The 19,194-nt window shown below is 34.2% G+C and overlaps 2 protein-coding genes across 4 annotated transcripts; one reads left to right on the forward strand and one right to left on the reverse strand.

Annotated features, from left to right (window-relative positions):
- Positions 1–2,855: 2,855 nt before the first annotated feature.
- Positions 2,856–10,358, forward strand: LOC120090184 (alpha-mannosidase 2). The gene is made up of 4 exons (XM_039047712.1): positions 2,856–3,655; positions 5,946–6,095; positions 6,674–6,706; positions 7,119–10,358. Exons 1-4 carry the CDS (start codon positions 3,092–3,094, stop codon positions 9,852–9,854), a joined length of 3,483 nt encoding a protein of 1,160 aa, XP_038903640.1. The 5' UTR covers positions 2,856–3,091; the 3' UTR covers positions 9,855–10,358.
- Positions 10,359–10,960: 602 nt separating this feature from the next.
- Positions 10,961–15,797, reverse strand: LOC120092104 (mannose-1-phosphate guanyltransferase alpha-like). Of its 3 annotated transcripts, none has more exons than XM_039050309.1 (15): positions 15,460–15,796; positions 15,271–15,368; positions 15,066–15,166; positions 14,887–14,965; positions 14,292–14,352; positions 14,136–14,182; positions 13,917–14,009; positions 13,722–13,812; positions 13,501–13,549; positions 13,087–13,203; positions 12,825–12,972; positions 12,080–12,172; positions 11,922–11,990; positions 11,360–11,402; positions 10,961–11,224 (listed from the first exon to the last, which is right to left on the reverse strand). In XM_039050309.1, the coding sequence occupies exons 1-15, from the start codon at positions 15,512–15,514 to the stop codon at positions 11,124–11,126; spliced, it is 1,245 nt and encodes a 414-aa protein (XP_038906237.1). In that variant the 5' UTR covers positions 15,515–15,796; the 3' UTR covers positions 10,961–11,123. The 3 variants fall into 3 exon arrangements, with proteins under 3 accessions (XP_038906237.1, XP_038906239.1, XP_038906238.1); XM_039050310.1 differs by having other exon boundaries at positions 11,162–11,283; positions 15,460–15,797; XM_039050311.1 differs by lacking the exons at positions 14,887–14,965; positions 15,066–15,166 and having other exon boundaries at positions 15,460–15,797.
- Between the last annotated feature and the right edge of the window lie 3,397 nt (positions 15,798–19,194).

Here is a 19,194-nt window from a genome sequence, read left to right on the forward strand (position 1 = left end):
TGATTTGAGAAAATCAACTTCGGGGTAAGTATTCACTCTAAATGGAGGAGCACAAGGATCATCTAGGCACTCTAATTCATTAATTTTGCCAAAACAAAGTATCATCTAGATTCACTAATCTAATACACTCATGAAACAAAGTATATATGAGTGTATCAGCAATAGTGGAAGCACAAGGATCATCTAAGCACTCTAATTCACTAATTTTGGCAAAATATAAAACATGTTCTTGCATATAACAAGTGAGTTTCAAGACATACCTCTTGTAGAACTTCTTCAAAGCTCCTTCTTCACCTGCTATCTTCCAAAACTTGTTGCAGACCATCTCAAGATCTTCCCAACTATTCTCTTGGTGCTCTAGATTGAGTTGTGAGACCCAAAACAAGTTTGAATCAAGGGACGAAGGAGAAAAACTCACAACAGCAATCTTGGTGAAGAACTCTTTCTTCAACCCAAATTTTCTATGAAATTCTCTATAGATTGCATGCCCAAATTCCACTCCAATCTCTTCATTATATTGCAGATCAACATGTAAAGGAGAGAGTTGCATGAGTTACAACTCATGCTTAGAGAAGACAAGACAAAGATGAAAGCTTTTGTGTGAGCAAGTTGAAAGATGGATAATGAAAAATCAACTTTTTTCATTTGTGTTTTGCTTTTATAAATTTCCAATTTTATCATAAAATAAAAAATGATATTTCCAAAATCCATTTTGATTTTAAAAATTGAAAAAAGAAATTACTTTCATAAATTAATTTTTTTAAAAATAAAACTTAATTAATTTAATATCAAATAATAAATTAATTTTTACACACATCCATCTTTATATATTTAAATATAAATTCTCCTATTCCGTTTAATTCTCAAATTAAACACGTAATTATATCTTATATGATTATCAACTGAAAACGACCGGAGAACACCCATGACGATGACCCACCACCGGAAGAAGCCCATGGCGACGGAGATCTAAGGAAAACCGGTGACGACTACCCACGGGAACACCCAAGCGCCGATGAAAACCAACTGAAAACTCACGAATACCGGTGATGACAACCCACGAACTGAGGTGCACGACCAAGCTGAGAGCACCGGTGACAAAAACCCAGGAATGGAAGGCAACCGACCAGTTGAGAGAGGAGAGAGTTATGTTTGGTAAAGTGAAGAGAGCACCACGCCGAGAGGATTCTGTTTTGGTAAAGTGAAGTGAAAGGATCGAGCTCGCTGAAAGAAGAGGGAAATGAATTTTTAATAAAGTTAAAAAAAATGAGAGACCTTTAATGTCAGTTTTAAACTGACATTAAAGATCTTTTTTTTTTTTTAATTAACATTATACATCTGAGACCATTATTGTCAACCGACATTGAAGCCCAAAATTGTTGTAGTGAGAAATTGTAACAATTATATACATTTGAGACTTTAACTTTTATCATTTAGGGAGTTTAATTTCTATAATTATTGTAAGTTTCAGGATGTAACTACAACTACCATCTTGAGGGCTAATTTTTGTAATTTGTCTTAAAAGCTACTAGTCTATAAACTACTATATATATACATATATAAAAGTAATATTTATAAGTTTAATTCTAAAAAACTAAAAACAAACAAAATTAAGGGTTGGTTTGTAAATCATTTAATACTTTTTCCAATTCTTTTTTTTTTTATAATTATCAGAAATAAGTAGAAATTAAGGCGATGTTTGGTAATATTTGATTTTTTATTTTTTGTTTTTTGAAAATTAAGTCTATAGACATTACTTCCATCTTCAAATTTCTTCATTTGTTATCTACTTTTTATCAGAAACAAAGTTGAACTTTGAAAATTAAAAAAAAAAAAAATAGCTTTTAAAATCTTGTTATTGTTTTTAGAATTTGACTAAAAATTTAATTATTGTATCTAAGAAATATGCAAATTATTGTAAAAAAAGGGAGAGAAAATAATTTAATTTTAAAAAATTAATAACAAAAAATGAAATGGTTATCGAAAAGAGTCTAAATTAATTCAATAAAATTAGTTCCATTTTTATTTGGACTTGTTACCCTCTTAATTCGACCAAACAATTTTGTGATAGGTATGGTTGGTTGGTTTTTTTTTTTTTTTTTTTTTTTNTTAAGAAGTTAAAGCTTAAAAGCACGACATCAAAGTCATCCAATTAAAAATAGGCCCATTTACAAAATCAAAGTTCCGAGAACCAAAAAGTAATTTTCTTTTTCTTTTTCTTTTTTTCCGTTAGTACAGACAAAGAGGTAGGCAGGTTTAGCAAAAAAAAAAAAAAAAGTTAAAAAAATTAAAAACAGACATAATCAAGAATAAAAGTTAGTTTGCAACTTTTGTTACCATTTAATTTGCATTTTTTTAAATATAATGATTGAATTTTTAGTTAAATTAAAAAAAAATTAAAACTACTTTTTTTAGTTCTTAAAATATGATTTGATTTTCTATACTATTGGTGAAAAGTATATTAGAAAGAAATTTGAAAGTGGGAGTAATATCTATAAATTTAATTTTAAAAACAAAAACAAAAGATTATCAAAACGGTTAAAACTTATTAAGTTTTCTAATCCATTTCACTCTTTATATAATATTAAGAATTAAGAAAAGAAATCCGTTTGAAAGAAAGCTTACCAGATAGATTTGTTGTAATCACCAAACCCTAGATAAAACATTCTCTCTCTTCGTGAATAAAGTTATATTGTGACATTGAATAAATTAATCTTGGTCTTAAGTGGATAATTATTTATTTAATCAGCCAAAAGATTCCCGGGAAATTTTAATTAACAAAAAACAATTTGTTACTCAGATTTTTTTTTTGTTTATTTTCTTATTATATTTTTTCCACGGGCACAAAATTCTTGAGAGGGACACTGCTTACTGTTGGGAGCCAAAAATCGTAGATCGAACGATATGGAAATTATTCTGTATTTAATCTTGACTATTGAGTAATTGACTCGGTTGATTTTTCACGATGAAATGTTGATGGTTACTGAATTTCAATCAACGCAGATCCATTTCCTCATCTTCTTCAATTGAATGAGAAATCGAAGCCGGTGCTTAAGTTTCTGATCCTGGTCAGAGTAAGGAATTAGCTTTAATGGCCTTCTCCTCCTTCACCGGCGGCAGTGGCGGCCGTCGTGGAGGTTGGGCTAGTTCTATTCTTCCTTTTTCTTCTGTTTCACCCAGTGCTAAACCGAAGCACAACCGGAAGTATCGCCGGCGGTTGGCTATTCGTGACTTCATCTTTTCTAATTTCTTTACCATCGGGCTTTTGATATCCTTCTTCTTCTTCTTCATTGTTCTTCTCCGCTACGGCGTTCCAAAGCCGATTTCGTCTCCCTTCAAATCGCATGCTATCAGATCTCATAGACCGCGCAAGCCGATCGTGTCCGAGAATTGGAACAGTGAGGTCTTGAGTTCTAATGTGGATATTACGACCAAGGAATTGTATGACAAGATTGAGTTTCTCGACATCGATGGCGGTCCTTGGAAGCAAGGATGGAGAGTGACCTACAAAGGAGATGAGTGGGATTCGGAGAAATTGAAGGTTTTCGTGGTGCCTCACTCTCATAACGATCCAGGTTGGAAGCTGACTGTGGACGAGTACTACGAGAGGCAGTCTCGTCATATACTTGATACCATTGTTGAAGCGCTTTCACAGGTGAATTTATAAGTTTTAACGTCTTCATCAATAGTTCTTTCTTCTTCTTTTTTTTAATCTTTTTTCTTGAGTGTCTATTGAATTAGGATGATAATGATGATTTTGGCGTTTTCTTTGACTGAGTTTCTGGCTTATGTTTTCGTTTCTCATGCTGAATATTGGTGAAATTCGCCATAATGAAGACTGATAGGAAATGACTTAGCTATTGAATATGAATTTTTAATATGTCAATCTTGTTAGTACAGAGGACTGTATTAGAGAGAGTTGCTCCGCCGTGAAATTGTGAAAAGGGAGAATGGGTATTAACAGTGGTAACCCTGGAAATTGAAGTTTCTGGAGACATTTTTTTTTGGAGGAAACTATGCTCTGCCTCAGTAAATTGGAAAGATATTATGATTTGAAATCAAATCAAACAACACCACACCACCAGCACAACCATATTCAATTCAATCTCCACCGAACGTGAAATCCGAACTTGCTGCATGTTTGAATGACTGAATCCCAGCAAACTAAACATGGTAACAAGCTATAAGTCGTTTTGGTTTGGAAAAATGTTCTGATATCTAGAGGAAGTGGTATTTTCCTGGTTCAAGTAATCCTGGCAAACCTTTGTGTGATAGCATAGAGAATAAGATATGATCCCTGGAGACTGTTTTTTATGTGGAAGTGCAAATCCGGAGGCATTCTTTCATTAGTTCAACTGGTATCTCTGCTTTTTGACCGGGATGGTTTAAGTTTTGGCAATTATGGAAGAAGGATGACACTGCTGAGTGCTGACCAAGAAATTTATGGCAAATTGCTATTTGAAAAACTTAATTCAATCAAATTTGGTGCTGGAAGCGGAGATTGTTCTAAGATTGACTTCTAAGTTTAGTGGTGGATTTGATTCTCTAGACCTTTTTTTCCCCGTGCTTTCCTGAAGTTTAAGCTAGCAGAAATTAAAAATAAAATTATCGAGGAAGTTTGGGACAAAGAAAATTCCAAAGGAGCTTCAATTAGAAGACCTATAAATGATGGGGAAGTTGGTGAATGGACTGAGCTCCATTCCTTCATTAGCAGTTATTTTTTGCATCCCCCTTATAATCTTGCTTGACAAATAGATATATCTGGAGGAATTTTCAGTGGAAACTCTTTTCTATTTGAATCTCTTTTCTATGTTTTGCCAGTGGAAATAAACATACTTTGGCCTCCATTGTAAAGCGATTTTTTAATAGAAAATGCATAAGAAGTGTGATGGGGTACGTTTATCTTGGTGGTATTAGTGCTAATGATGGATTCAACTTAGGAATCCTGCAAGAAGCCTCTAGCCATGTTCTTTGTAGGAGTAGCTGTGAGGAGTTGGACCATATTTTCTAATCCTTGCCTGGCTGCCCTTTTACTACTCTGCACTGTTAGGCACTTCCAATTACTAGTTTCTTTGAACTTATCCAATTACTAGTCTGTCAATCCAATTTACCTTTAAATTTTATGCGTTCACAAATCCAAAGAAGAATTCAAAGTTTGAATAGGAAGTAGATGTGCCGTTCGTTAGAAAAGATAGATGGAGAGAAATAGAGGAATGTCTAAGAATTATAAGTGGAACTTAGAAAATTACTTTTGAGGTTGTACTCAATAATCATTGCCCCTTCTCTTGGTGTACTTTGTTAAAGCACTTTTGTAATTATTCTCTGTTCCTCTTTTCCAATTGGAGATCCAAACTTTGGATAGAACGTTGGTGTGCTGTCCAACTGAAAACGTAGATGGAACGAAATAGAGGAATGTCTAATAATTATAAGAGGAACTTTGAAGATTTTTTTGGAGGTTGTACTCATTGCCCCATCTCTTGGCGTACTTTGTTAATGCACTTCCACAATATATTCTCTGTTCTGCTTTTTCAATTGCAGTTCCATTTAACTCTTTGGTTTTATTCCTTTTTTTTACTACAGATTATTTCTTATGTTAACAAAATATTGCACCTTGTATAAAATATATAGACCCTGTTAACCTAGGCAAAGTTGGTTAAGACGTCCCAACCTCTTAGAAGAGGTTGTCGGTTTGAACTCCCACTCCCATAGTTGTGATGTAATATTTTAACACATCATAATCACCTATGATCTTGGATATACTATTTGGTTTAGATTTTTACATTTTTCTCCTGTTGTTTAGTTTATTAATTAGAAGAAAAGGGTAAATTGATTTTTCTGGGCTTTAAATTGTTCTGGAAATTGGCAGTGCAAAATTTCAAATGTAGCTGAACTGAATGAGAGTGAAATCCTTCTTAATTGCTTTAAATTTCCACTTTAATCTGTAGGACTCTCGGCGGAAGTTTATATGGGAAGAGATGTCTTATCTGGAGAAATGGTGGAGGGATGCTTCAGAAGAAAAAAAAGAATCATTTGCTACTTTAGTTAAAAATGGGCAGCTAGAAATCGTTGGAGGTGGCTGGGTGATGAACGATGAGGTAATGTGCTCACTTGCATGTGAGGCTTTTTGGTCATTTGAACAGTGGGTGTGAGTATTTCTAATGCTACATGTGTTCAATATTTTTTATTATTATATTGATCGAGGAAAGTTCTGTTAAGTGCTTGGTAACTGGGATTTTCTGATAATTTTTTTTTTAATTCATCCTTCTAAACTTTTAATCTGCAAAAGCTTAACACCAAAATGCAAATATGTAAAGAGTAGTCAATCAGGCAGACATATTTGTTGTAGGATTGAGGTTCAATTGAATGCCTTTAGGCGATGCTCTAGATATTTAAGTTTTCGTGAAGCTAACAATTACTAAACACCTCTGGCGTTCATTTGATATTAGACAAGTTATAATCTAAAAACAAGTCTGTGCTATATGTTTCTTGCTCATTCCTTCGAAAGATTTTACTGCTTATGGGGCACTATTATTCATTTTGATCTTCTGTTCTACCTCTTCCATACTTATATAACTTTTTTAGGTTAGGAATCTAAAATCTGTTTCTATATATATAGAAATTACCGTCAGTATTTTTGTTTGGAAATTAACATGCCAGCCCCTTTCCTTTGCAGGCCAATTCTCATTATTTTGCTATAATTGAGCAGGTAAAGTAAAATCTTCTTCTTAGATAATACAAGTGTAGTTGTTCTTATGTTTAACCAGAACTCTTTGCTAATTATGCGTTGGAATCATGAACTGTATTTAGTTCAACTAATAAACATAACTTGTCTATGATATGATTTGGTCTCCATCATGTGTAATCTATTATGTTTATTATTATGCATAGAATAATTCATAATTTATATTTCTGTTAGTTTTTATCATAATGAACAACAATGCTGACGTATTCCTATTCCTAAATGCCGACATATTCTAAGTAATTTCTTTAGCATTTACATTCAGCAGCAACAGAATTTTGTATTCTTCTATTGTAAAAAAAGGGCGCTTATTTGCCAACTAGTAGCTATGCTTTCCTTTTTGGAGTATCTTTACTGAAATTATTTTCATTGAAACTAGATGGCAGAGGGGAATATGTGGTTGAATGAGACCATTGGCATTGTTCCAAAAAACTCTTGGGCAATAGATCCATTTGGTTATTCACCCACAATGGCATATCTTCTCCGTCGCATGGGCTTTGAGAACATGCTTATACAAAGGACCCATTATGAACTGAAGAAGGAACTTGCACAGCACAAAAATCTAGAATTCATTTGGAGACAGAGCTGGGATGCTGAAGAAACTACCGACATTTTTGTGCACATGATGCCGTTTTATTCTTATGATATTCCACATACTTGTGGACCAGAGCCAGCAATTTGTTGTCAGTTTGACTTTGCTCGATCTCGTGGTTCTTTATATGAACTATGTCCCTGGAGACAAGATCCTGTTGAGATCAACAAGGAAAATGTTCAAGAGAGGGCAATGACGTTACTTGATCAGTATAGAAAGAAATCAGTACTGTATAGGACAAATACCCTTCTTATTCCACTTGGAGATGATTTTCGATATATTAGCATTGATGAAGCAGAGGCTCAGTTTAAGAACTATCAGTTGTTATTTGATTATATTAATTCCAATCCAAGTTTAAATGCTGAGACAAAGTTCGGCACCTTGGAAGACTACTTTCAAACTCTACGTGATGAGGCTGAAAAGATAAATTATTCACTTCCTGGTGAAGTTGGCTCTAGTCAAGTCAGTGGTTTTCCCTCTTTGTCCGGTGATTTCTTCACTTATGCTGATAGACAGGAGGACTATTGGAGTGGGTACTATGTGTCTAGGCCTTTCTTTAAGGCTGTTGACCGTGTACTGGAGCGAACACTTCGGGCTGCAGAAATGATATTAGCTTTATTGCTTGGTCCTTGCCAGAGGCCTCAATGTGAGAAGTTGCCTCTTGGGTTTTCTTACAAGTTGACTGCTGCAAGAAGAAACCTGGCTCTTTTTCAGCATCATGATGGGGTCACTGGTACTGCAAAAGATCATGTAGTACGTGATTATGGGCTTCGGATGCATACTTCTTTACAAGACCTGCACATTTTCATGTCTAAAGGTATTGAAGTACTACTTGGAATTCGCCATGATAAATCTGATCAGAATCCTTCACAGTTTGAACCAGAACAGACGAGATCTAAATACGATGCCCAACCTGTACATAAAGCTATCGATCTTCAAGAAGGAACTTATCAATCAGTGGTCTTTTTTAATCCTATAGAGCAGACAAGAGAAGAGGTTGCAATGATTATTGTTAACTGGACAGATGTTACAGTATTGGACTCAAACTGGATGTGTGTTCAAAGCCAAATTTCTCCTGAATTTCAGCACGATAAAGCCAAGGTTTTTACTGGGAGGCATCGTATCCACTGGAAAATTTCAGTTCCTGCCTTGGGGTTGCAAACATATTATATTGCAAATGGATTATTTGATTGTGAAAAGCCAAAACCTGCCAAACTAAAACTCTTCACAACGTCTACTTCAATTCCTTGTCCTACTCCTTATGTATGCTCAAAGGCTGACGGTGACATGGCTGAAATCGAGAACGAGCATCAGTCTCTCGTATTTGATGTCAAGCATGGTTTGTTGCAGAAAATAATTAATAAAAATGGTTCAGAAAATGTTGTGAATGAAGAAATTTCGTTGTACTCAAGCTGGGGTAGTGGGGCCTACCTATTCAAACCCACTGGTGATGCTAAATCTATCATTGAAGCAGGTGGATTGACCGTTATCACCGAGGGTCCTCTGATGCAGGAAGTTTTCTCTTATCCAAAGACAGAATGGGTAAATTCCCCCATCTCCCATAGCACTCGTTTATATAGTGGGGCCAATACAATGCAGGAGCACCTCATTGAGATGGAATATCATGTCGAGCTACTCGGCAGGGAATTTGACGATAGGGAACTGATAGTCAGATACAAGACCGATATTGACAACAAGCGGATATTTTATTCTGATTTAAACGGTCTCCAAATGAGTCGAAGAGAGTCGTATGATAAAATCCCCCTGCAGGGAAATTATTATCCAATGCCATCTCTAGCATTCATGCAAGGATCCAATGGTCAAAGGTTCTCAGTCCATTCTAAACAGTCTCTGGGTGTGGCAAGTCTCAAAGATGGATGGTTAGAGATTATGCTCGACCGTCGTTTGGTCAGGGATGATGGACGTGGCCTAGGGCAAGGAGTGACGGATAATCGTGCAATGAATGTCGCTTTCCATATCCTTCTTGAGTCGAATGTTTCAACCAAACTAAATCCTGTTTCCAATTACTTTCCTTTAAGCCCTTCTCTTCTTTCCCACTGCATTGGTGCTCGCTTGAACTATCCCTTGCACACATTTATTGCTAAAAAACCACAGGCTTCATCTGTGCAGCCAACCCTTAGATCATTCTCTCCTTTAGCAGCTCCTTTGCCATGTGACTTGCATGTTGTCAGCTTTAAAGTTCCACGTCCTCTGAAATACTCTCAACAATCGCCAGAAGATCCACGATTTCTTTTAATATTTCATAGGAGACACTGGGATTCATCATACTGCAAGACAGCCAGATCAAATTGTACTAGGGTCGCTGATGAGCCTTTCAATATATTCAACATGTTTAAGGGGCTTGCAGTATCGAAGGCTCAAGCAACTTCCTTAAATCTGCTGCATGAAGACTCAGAAATGCTTGGATATAATGAACAGTCGGGGGATGTTGCTCATGAAGGGCAGCTACATATCCCTCCCATGGAAGTACGAGCTTACAAATTGGAACTGAAACCACGTTAATAAATTTGCGTAAATGCCAGTTTTTGGAGATTTAACAATGCTGATAGACTCCAAATGAGCATCAATGAAGAACCGATTCCTGCGTCCGAGATCAATAGATCTAGCAGAGTTATATCTAATGCCATGTAAAGATGCCAGAATGAGGGGTATGCTAAATATTTCTGGAACTGGGCAATGCCGACAATTACGTCTTTTACCCTTTTGAATTCTCAGGTCTCATGCTCTGGAAGACTTGTTTTTGCTTTGCTTGGCTTGGCATTGTTCCAATGGAAGGTTGGTAAATGTGGACTGAGGATTCTTACATTTTCGAAACAGCTCATTTGGCTGATGCTTAGAAATAGACAGAAGAGAGACATACTAGTTTGAAAGTAATGATCGGAAGGAACTACACGGTTTTGTGAATTGTAATTGTGTTCTTTAGAATTTTGCTCTATTATCTGAATTATCTCACTGACTATTCCGCAATCTCAATGGGATTAAGTCGATTCAACCGTTTAACTTTGATCAAATGGATAAGTCTCTTTGTGAGAATTGAAAGCATTCTTATTTATCTATTTTCGACACACCATAAAAAAAACATCATTCTTTCCCCTAGAAAGTTACACTGCAGCCAATATCATTCAACCAAAGTTTTTTAAAGGAAATATTGAATTTTTAATTTTTGATATTTCTAGAAAAATTAAAGAACAAAAACTTCAAAAAAAAATAAATTTAAATTAGTACATAAATATGACGATTATTTATAATAAATTTATATTAGCGACATTTTATTACTTATTTTTTAAGATCTTTGAAAATAAAAAAATAATAAAAACTATTTACACAGAATAATAAAATTTTAATCTTCTTTGATAAGAGACGGATAGAAATCTATCGGTATCTATCGATATTTTTTTTTATTCTTATAAATAGTTTTGACATTTTTTATATCTATAAAATTTCCCTACTTTTTATGTTTCGTAAATTTTTCTATGATATAATGAAAATATCGATTCACTCCTTATGTCAATATCAAGCCCTTGAAAACATGAGAATATCAATGGAAGTATTCGACCGGTTGATGAAAATTTAATACTATGTATCCATCTCCCAATGAACCATTTGACTGGAATATTGAGTAATGACAAGAAAAGTCATATATTTGGGGATTTAACACCCTGCAAGTTAAAAAAACATTGCAAAATAATGCATCAGTAGCCTGAAGTTAGACCGCATGGAATGGCAAAATTGTTGTTATTTTGGTACAGAGAATGGTGTAAAAGGAATATGTTATAAAATAATTTCTTCAAGTACGCTAAGGTTGAGAGTTTTATTTGGGAGCACTATGCTGTTGGTCACCACAACTTCGTCTTCAACAATCACAGCTTCTCCTGCAAAACACAGCGAAGGGTGGTTGGTTCTTTCTAAGCACTTGACTGTCCCCGCAGGCCTTTAGTCGATAAACCGAGCTCAGTGAAAATAAATTTTATAAAATAACTGAAACGAAACAAGTAGAGGATACATACCGAGGATTGTAATTCCAAGCTTATCATTGTAATCGCCATTTGCCTGAAACAGTTCATTGCATAAATTCAGCCTTGGAGTTCTAAATTTGTTTTTTTTCTCTTTCCTTTGGTCTCAGCAAAGGTATTTAAAAGAGAAGAGAATAGAAAGCACTCTAAAGCTAATTACATGAAATTTGGGAAGTCTAAAGGGTTGTTTGGTTGTTATATAAGAAGACCAAAATTTCTATAAATGTTTCGCTACCTATTTTTATTTAATTTTGCTCTTATTCTTACAAGTGATCTAGTTTTTAGGAAAAATGACTTCTTGGCGTTTTCAAAATCACAGATTCACCTGAGTCTAAAAGAATTACAAAAGGATTCTCCACTTCGATTGAAGAGGTTGGTAGGTCCAAATCAAGATTTGGAAAATAAATAAACGAAGACAAGCTAGAGAAGAAAAAGCGGTTCATTGACTTGAAGGCACTCAGACTACTTCAATCTTTAGATTAACCATCATCCATCTAAAGAACACGAAGTAAACTGAAAATATAAGAACATGACAATTCTAAGTTACTGCACTTGCCTGGACACGCGACCATTTCCCGACTGATGATTTCCATCCAATAATAGAATTTATGACAACAGCATTTTCCTGGCGAAGAGAATTGCATGATTCTCTAAGTTTAATGTAAAACGAATATCTTATTATTATTCTCCATGATAGCTAAATTGCTTGGGTACCATAATTTCAACATCATCCAAGATGATGCAGCTTATAAGCCTCACACCAGCAGCTACACGAACATTAGCAGAAATAGAAACATTGGGGCCAATCTGTTCAGCAGACCATTTTAGAGCAGTCAGGGTTGTGCATAAGACCAAGAAACTACCATTAGAAACAAAAATGATTTACGGTAGCTGCCAGTGTAGTTACCTCTCATAACGGTTAGATACATGAAAAAGATAATAGTAACAAAAATAAAAAATAAAAAATACAGTTTTTAACTTTTCTCTCATAGATCACATAGCGTAAAAGTGACAGCCATTTCCCCTAGTAGGTAAAAGCAATAGCCACACACCACATTGTGCTAGCTACGTTAAATAACTTTTTAATAGAAGAATTGGAAGTTTGGTGTAAAGTTCATGAAAGTATGAAATAAAAAACCATACATCATATAATCTATTTAATTATAAATGCAATAATATTGCCAATAAATTATTTACAACTATGGTCATTTTCTGCCTACTTCGGTGATACATAATATTGATATGATCAAAATGCGTGCTTAGGTGACACCTAGGTTTCGGAAACAAGAGGTGTAAGGATAACATGGGGAGACCAAGTGAACCAACGCATGATGATGAACTTTGGAATTCAACATTTAACTACCAAAGTAAAGAATAAAATCAAAATAATAAAAAAAATGGAACATCTTAAAAGCAGAATACAGGTAAGCATTATTGATTGTGAAGAAGAAAAAATCACCTTTGCAGTGGGGTGTACTTTTGCTGACGGATGAATGTAGACATCGCCAATAATAGTAGCACTCTTGGTACCATTTCCACTAGCCAAAAGATGGGGAGAGGTTAATTGAAACTGAGCAAGATAAAGTGCCGAACACTTCAAAGACATCCTGCAATGTTAATACAGATTCATAAGGCTTTGATAACACAAGTTAGAAAATAATTACAACAGTGAAAAGGGCCAGGAGGGCAGGAGACAACAAATGCCAAAGTAGTTACTCTACCCTGGTGTCTTGATTTGTTCCCAAAACTCCATGGTCTCATATGTATATAAGCGTTTCTTTCCAGCAAGAGGAGTCAGAATATCTTGATCTAATCTTACAAAATCAGTTGGAAGGTTCCTGTTGGTAGAGATAGAATGGAAGGGAAAATAAAGGTTACCTAAGAATCAAGAGGTGTTAAAAAAACTGACCAAGAGAAGTATAATTTTATTTTAAAAATAAACCTACAAAATTTGGGTCATGTACTCAAATCTAAATAAAGTTCCTGCTTTTAAACATAATCTTATAAGTGATAACCAGATATATATATATATATAGTGTGTGTGTGTGTGTGTGTATAACAATAAGCAAATTCAGTATGAAATTTGTATAAAATTTAGAGATTTTCAAATTAGAAAAGCAGACAATGTGGCTAACCTAGTTGCAGATTGTAGAGCTTCAAAGCTGGAGACACGCCGTAGATTAGCTGCAAGAAATAAAAATATCATACCCTATATTTAGAATTGAAAATAATATTGGAAAAACTACAAGTATTACATAAAATTTATGCCTGAAAAACAGCATTTTCCGTCAATTTTGCACAAGATGGCAAACGGTTAAAGTAAAATTCAAAATATGGCATCAATTGACACTACAACCTCTGCCTTCCCGATGAACTGAGACATCTTGGATGAAATCAAAAATTTCTGAGGTAAATACATATACACCACAATTTATTAAATCACTCACCTGCAATGAATGAAATATCAGTCAACATAGATATTGAAGAACTTGAGCAACTGATTAGTAGATTAGGTTTGATAAACTGAAGTAAAAAAAGCACCACGTCATACAAAAGTCTCAGGTTTCTCTGTGTAATGCAACAGTTCATTTGTGACGGGATCAGCAACCAGTGCACCAAACTGATTAGCCGATTCGGCAGAAACCTGTACAGGAAGCCAAATAAGAACATATATCCAACAAAAACTGCAGTAAAATGAATATAATGACAACATGCGTTTCTTTTTGGCTTCATAACCTTTTCTTTTGAAAGCCATAGATCATACACCAACCTTGTTTACTAATATAGTTCCCATCCCACCGTATCTTTTATGTGCCTCTGTAGAGTAAGAAAAGAAGAACACCACTTACTTTACTATAAATACTTCAGTTAAGGCAGAGGATGAACAAATTGGTTCCTAGGAAAGATTACAAGTAATGAAACTAACCAAGCATGTCTGGAAGTGGAAAATTGCAGCAAACATCACAATTTAGTAGAAAGATGTACGACTGCGAAATATACATAAAAAATGTGTGAGAAGAGAACTTAGGTTAAATATAAGTTTTTATCCGTAAACTGTCAAAAATTGCATCCATTCCACCCCAGCGCTTTAGAAATTTTCTAATGAGTTCCTAAACTTTTTATATGTCAATATCTATTAGTCTCTATACTTAAAAATGAATTTTTTAAAAAAAATCAAGTCAATAATACGTTTTGTCTCCATTAGTTTAACAAGTTTTTCACATGCTGATTACATTATTTAGGGATTACGCTTGAAATCAACTCACCATGAGATTCTTAACTAATACACCATTAGGGAACGATGTGTGTGTTAAATAAATTAGTGGAAAGAACTTATTAACTTCTAAAATTGCAAGAACTAAATAGACACAATATTGAAAACTTAGACGAATATATAATTTAACCAAGAAGTTATATATAAAAAAGTTCATTTCTCGTGGATTGAGAAACAAAAACAGAGACTAGCTACTCCATCTCCGTATAACACAACATGAACTACAGAAAGAGCAAAGGTTACGAACTGGGCTATCTTCCAAGATAATATCTCTGAAGTAATAAATACCCCCGGCTGAGCCATGTGGTTTATCCTCCTTCAAGTACCTAAAAGCCAACACAATCAAACAAGCCCCCACCACCACTTCAGAACAATATAATTACAAGCCATAACTAAAATCAAGTAGATTGGATTATCCGCAGTCACCTCACAGGCAGTCGCAACTCATTGGACAAAGAAGAAACGTAAAGAGCGAATTCCCTCTCCTCATAAAATCCAATAAGAAAAATTTGAGCTAAATTGGGTATCTACAAACACCCAACAATTCATAAGTACTGATCCAGACTAAGCAAAAATAAGAGCCAACTGAAGGTTAACACCATAATTATTTCAATCAGGTCAGATATCTAACCCGTTTGCAAGCAGAGATAGGATGATGAACCATTGGTTGGCCAGCCAAAGGGAAGAGAGGCTTCGGAGTATTGAATGAAAGAGGCCGAAATCTAGTACCTACAGAAAAACACAATAAAATCAAGTCAAAGAGGAGAGAATTTTTCACATCACCAGAATGAGAAACGGAGACGGGAAATTCTGTTCGTACCTTTAGTTGGGCCGCCGACCATGATAACGGCAACCACTTTCTCCGAGCTCTCCATGCTGAAACAAAAAACCCTAGATCTTGTGCTTCAAATCTGTAGGTTTAAATCAGTGAACCTCCGCATTTGACTGCAAATTGATTGACTCTAAATTGAAAGAGAATGAAGAAAGAAAGTGGAAATTAATTGGTAGAGTAAGGGAAAAGAAAAGTGAATAAGCTCAAATCCCAATCTTCTTCTCCAATTTTTTTTTTTGTTCAAATTTTAGTTTGAAGAGAAACAGATCGGAAATCGGAGCAACGGTGCCAAGTAATATTACCGCCACTCTCAAAATCATAATTATCCGTTTAATAACCTTTCGTTTTTTATTTTTAGATTTTAAAAACCAAGTCAACAAATATCCCTTTCGTATCTAAATTTATTAGATTTTTGTCTACCTTTTTACTCATATTTTTAGAAATCAAACCAAAATTTGAAAATTTAATATCCACATTTGATAATCATTTTATTTTTTATTTTTTATTTTTAAAAATTAAATCTATTTCTTACCTATTTCCTACAATAATTTGCATTTTGCTTGAGTACATTATTGAATTCATAGTTAAATTCCAACAACAAAAATAAGTTTTTAAAAGCTACTTTTTTAGTTTTTAAAATTTTGTTGATTTTTTAAACCATTGGTAAAGAGAATATAATAAAGGAACAAATTTGGAGATAGAAATAATGTCTATAAACTTAATTTTCAAAAACAAAAAATCAAATGGTTGTCAAATGGGGCCTAAAATAGTAGTTTTTGAAATTTGAAATTTCGCTAAAAATTTAATTCTTTTACTCATGAAAGTTGAAAACCATTGTAAAAAATTGTGAGAAAATAGGCTTAATTTTCAAAAACCAAAAACCAAAAACAAAATGGTTATCAAAGGAAACCTTAGTTTAAGTTAAACTATTTTTGTTTTTAACATTAAGTCCATTTCTTTCGGTTTCTTAGAATTGTTTGCATGGTTGACTTTTTAGCTAAATTTAAAAAACAATAACAAAATTTTAAAATATATCAATTTTTTTTAGTTTTTTAAAATTTGGTTTGATTTTGAAAACCATGATAAAAATAGATAACTCGGATGGAAGAAGTATTTATAGGCTTACTTTTCAAAAATTTAAAAATAAAAAAATCAAATGGTTACTAAAGAAGTCTTAAATGTCAACAAAAATGTTGAGATCTCAATCTATCTATACTATCTAAAAGGAGGCTATAGGGGAGAAATACTCGTTTTCCCCTTTTGCTCCTTTTAAATATGGATATGGGGTTATCTTGGGTAATTTGACGATTAAATCAATTAAAAAATCTCATTTTAAAATCTTAACTTTATCATTCACATGGATTTGGTTTCAATTTGGGTTTTATTTGATTTTTTTATTTAAAAAATTTATCAAACTTGGGTTTTTATGTTTTTTTTTTTCTAGATTTAAAAGAAGAAATCATGTTATCTAAAGGTTAAAAATTTAAAAAAAAAAACTAAATCAAATTAAGATTTGAAATCGTAACGATCTAGTTCCCTAGGGCTTATTCTAGGCCACTACATGCATGCATATATTTCAAATCGACACATTTTCATGTATTGGCGAAAATCAAGCAAATATCATGAAATAATTAAGTTTTATTACAACTAAATAACAGAAATTCATTTAATGAGGTAGCATTAATTAAATAAAAGAAAATTAAATATCACTAGAAAATATCATCCAAAACAACCAAAAGTGCAAAAATTGAAAATTTTCCAAATTCAACAACTGATTAATTTTAAAATCATGAAAACATAGAAAAGACATGAGCAGAAGCATTCGACTGATCCCAGTGGCTCGATCACGGATTTCGCTTGTTATTCATCGATGTGTTCCTACCTTTTCCTGAAAAAGAACCATGAGAAAGAATGTGTATAACATACTCAGTAAGTAACCCCACTACTGAGGTCAAACTAAGCCTTTATGTCCAATAAATGCAACATTAACTGAAAATCTATACTGGTGGGACCTGAAGATTTCTCTTACGTGGCTCTTTCTATTATCTTTCCCCTAGATGTGCGTCACTTTCACATCCATCAAGTACGATGTTATCTCTTTCATATACATTGAACCCTCTGGAAATGCATCACTTTTATATACCCCAATTCTTCTCTAAGAATGTAAGGATGTGCACCTCTTTCGTACACATGGCTATGTATACACCTCTCCGGTATTCACATAACCTACTGAGTGTGCACCACTTTCATGCACCTCAGGCCTCTTTGGTTATGTTGGGATGTGCACCCCTTTTGTATACATGATTATGTATACACCTCTCTCGTATACACATAACCCACTAAGCGTGCACTACTTTCGTACACCCCAGGCTTGTTTAGTTCTGTCGAGATGTGCACCCCTTTCGTATACATGGTTATGTATATACCTATTTTGTATGCACATAACCCATTGAGTGTGCACCTCTTTCATACACCTCAGTCCTCACTAGGTATTGTTGGATTTTATGCCCTAAAACTCATAGATAGTAAATGTAAATAATTTATTGACATAAATAAAGAGTTATCGATGTTATTTCAGTGGGAGTTATTGATTGTGTTGTATTAGTTTTGTCTTAATAACCTTAAATCCAATAAACTAACATCCTAGGCTATGTTATGAGTCTTGAACAGTATGTATAGATATACGGAGATTAATGTTCAAGATGCAGCCTAAAGGGTCTATAGTATAGGGATAAGGTTGGTTGCCTTATCCTTGTGACACTATAGAAACAACCTACTTTGTATTTAATACATTCATATAGGTGACATGCGAGTGGGGGTATCCTATGCAATGAGTTTGCATAAGACCAGACCGTGAAATAGTAATCACTAGATGTAACTTCGTTGACTAGTTAGATTTTTATTTCAACAAGATGACTTAGGCAACTTGATCTTAATCCTAAGTATATTATGGACTCCTGTTCACGAGGAATTGTTCTTTAATTTATATGAGTGAGAGTGACCAGTTCATTGACTCAATAAGCCTACCATTTTAGGGACAAGATCAAGGTCAAAGCTAGGAACATAATAACACAAGATGGATTTCACTCCTTCCTTACTTTAAGGTAAGTAGATGAGTGTTCCCTTAAGTAGTGTCTCTGGGACTTGAACAAAGGGTCATACCTTCTCACTGGTCCGAGAAAGATTTCTATTTAATGGTTGGACAATAAAGAGGTTGCTCATTAGAGGAGCATTGGCACTTAAGGGTATAAAGGTAACCCAGGGGTAAAACGATAATTTGACCCAACTGGGGTTACGAACACTCGTGAAGGACTAAATTATTGTTATCGGTTTATGTCCATGGACATAGAAATATATTGAGTTTAGCCAATTAATCTCGTATCGTTAGAGTTAACGACTATTGATTAATGTACCCACAGTTAATGACTATTGATTAATGTGACTAATGAGTTTAGCCAATTAATCTCATATCGTTAGAGCTTCTGATCTCTGAGTCTATTAGGTCCCCTTCCTAGCTCGTAAAGGGAATTGAGGTAATTATGTCTTGAATGAAATTTGAAATGTTCAAATTCACTTAGGGAAATAGTATAAGATATGGTGATTGTTGAGGTTGATGCCCTAAGTCTCGTAAGGTCTTGTAGTTTGTAAACACCTGTATGAATAAATATTTGGTGATTTACAATGTGAGATATTTTACTCACTTCTGTCTATGAAATATGTGTT

This window comes from Benincasa hispida, chromosome 11 (genome assembly GCF_009727055.1).
Source record: "Benincasa hispida cultivar B227 chromosome 11, ASM972705v1, whole genome shotgun sequence".
Lineage (NCBI taxonomy): Eukaryota > Viridiplantae > Streptophyta > Magnoliopsida > Cucurbitales > Cucurbitaceae > Benincasa > Benincasa hispida.

Coding starts and splice junctions, on each gene's coding strand:
- LOC120092104 (XM_039050309.1), bottom strand. CDS start 15,514: ATGGAGAGCTCGGAGAAAGTGGTTGCCGTTATCATGGTCGGCGGCCCA. Junction 14,353..14,886: donor TTATCTTGGAAGATAGCCCA/GTTCGTAACCTT, acceptor TATATTTCGCAG/TCGTACATCTTTCTACTAAA. Junction 14,183..14,291: donor TCCACTTCCAGACATGCTTG/GTTAGTTTCATT, acceptor CTTACTCTACAG/AGGCACATAAAAGATACGGT.
- LOC120090184 (XM_039047712.1), top strand. CDS start 3,092: ATGGCCTTCTCCTCCTTCACCGGCGGCAGTGGCGGCCGTCGTGGAGGT. Junction 3,656..5,945: donor TTGTTGAAGCGCTTTCACAG/GTGAATTTATAA, acceptor TTTAATCTGTAG/GACTCTCGGCGGAAGTTTAT. Junction 6,096..6,673: donor GCTGGGTGATGAACGATGAG/GTAATGTGCTCA, acceptor TTTCCTTTGCAG/GCCAATTCTCATTATTTTGC.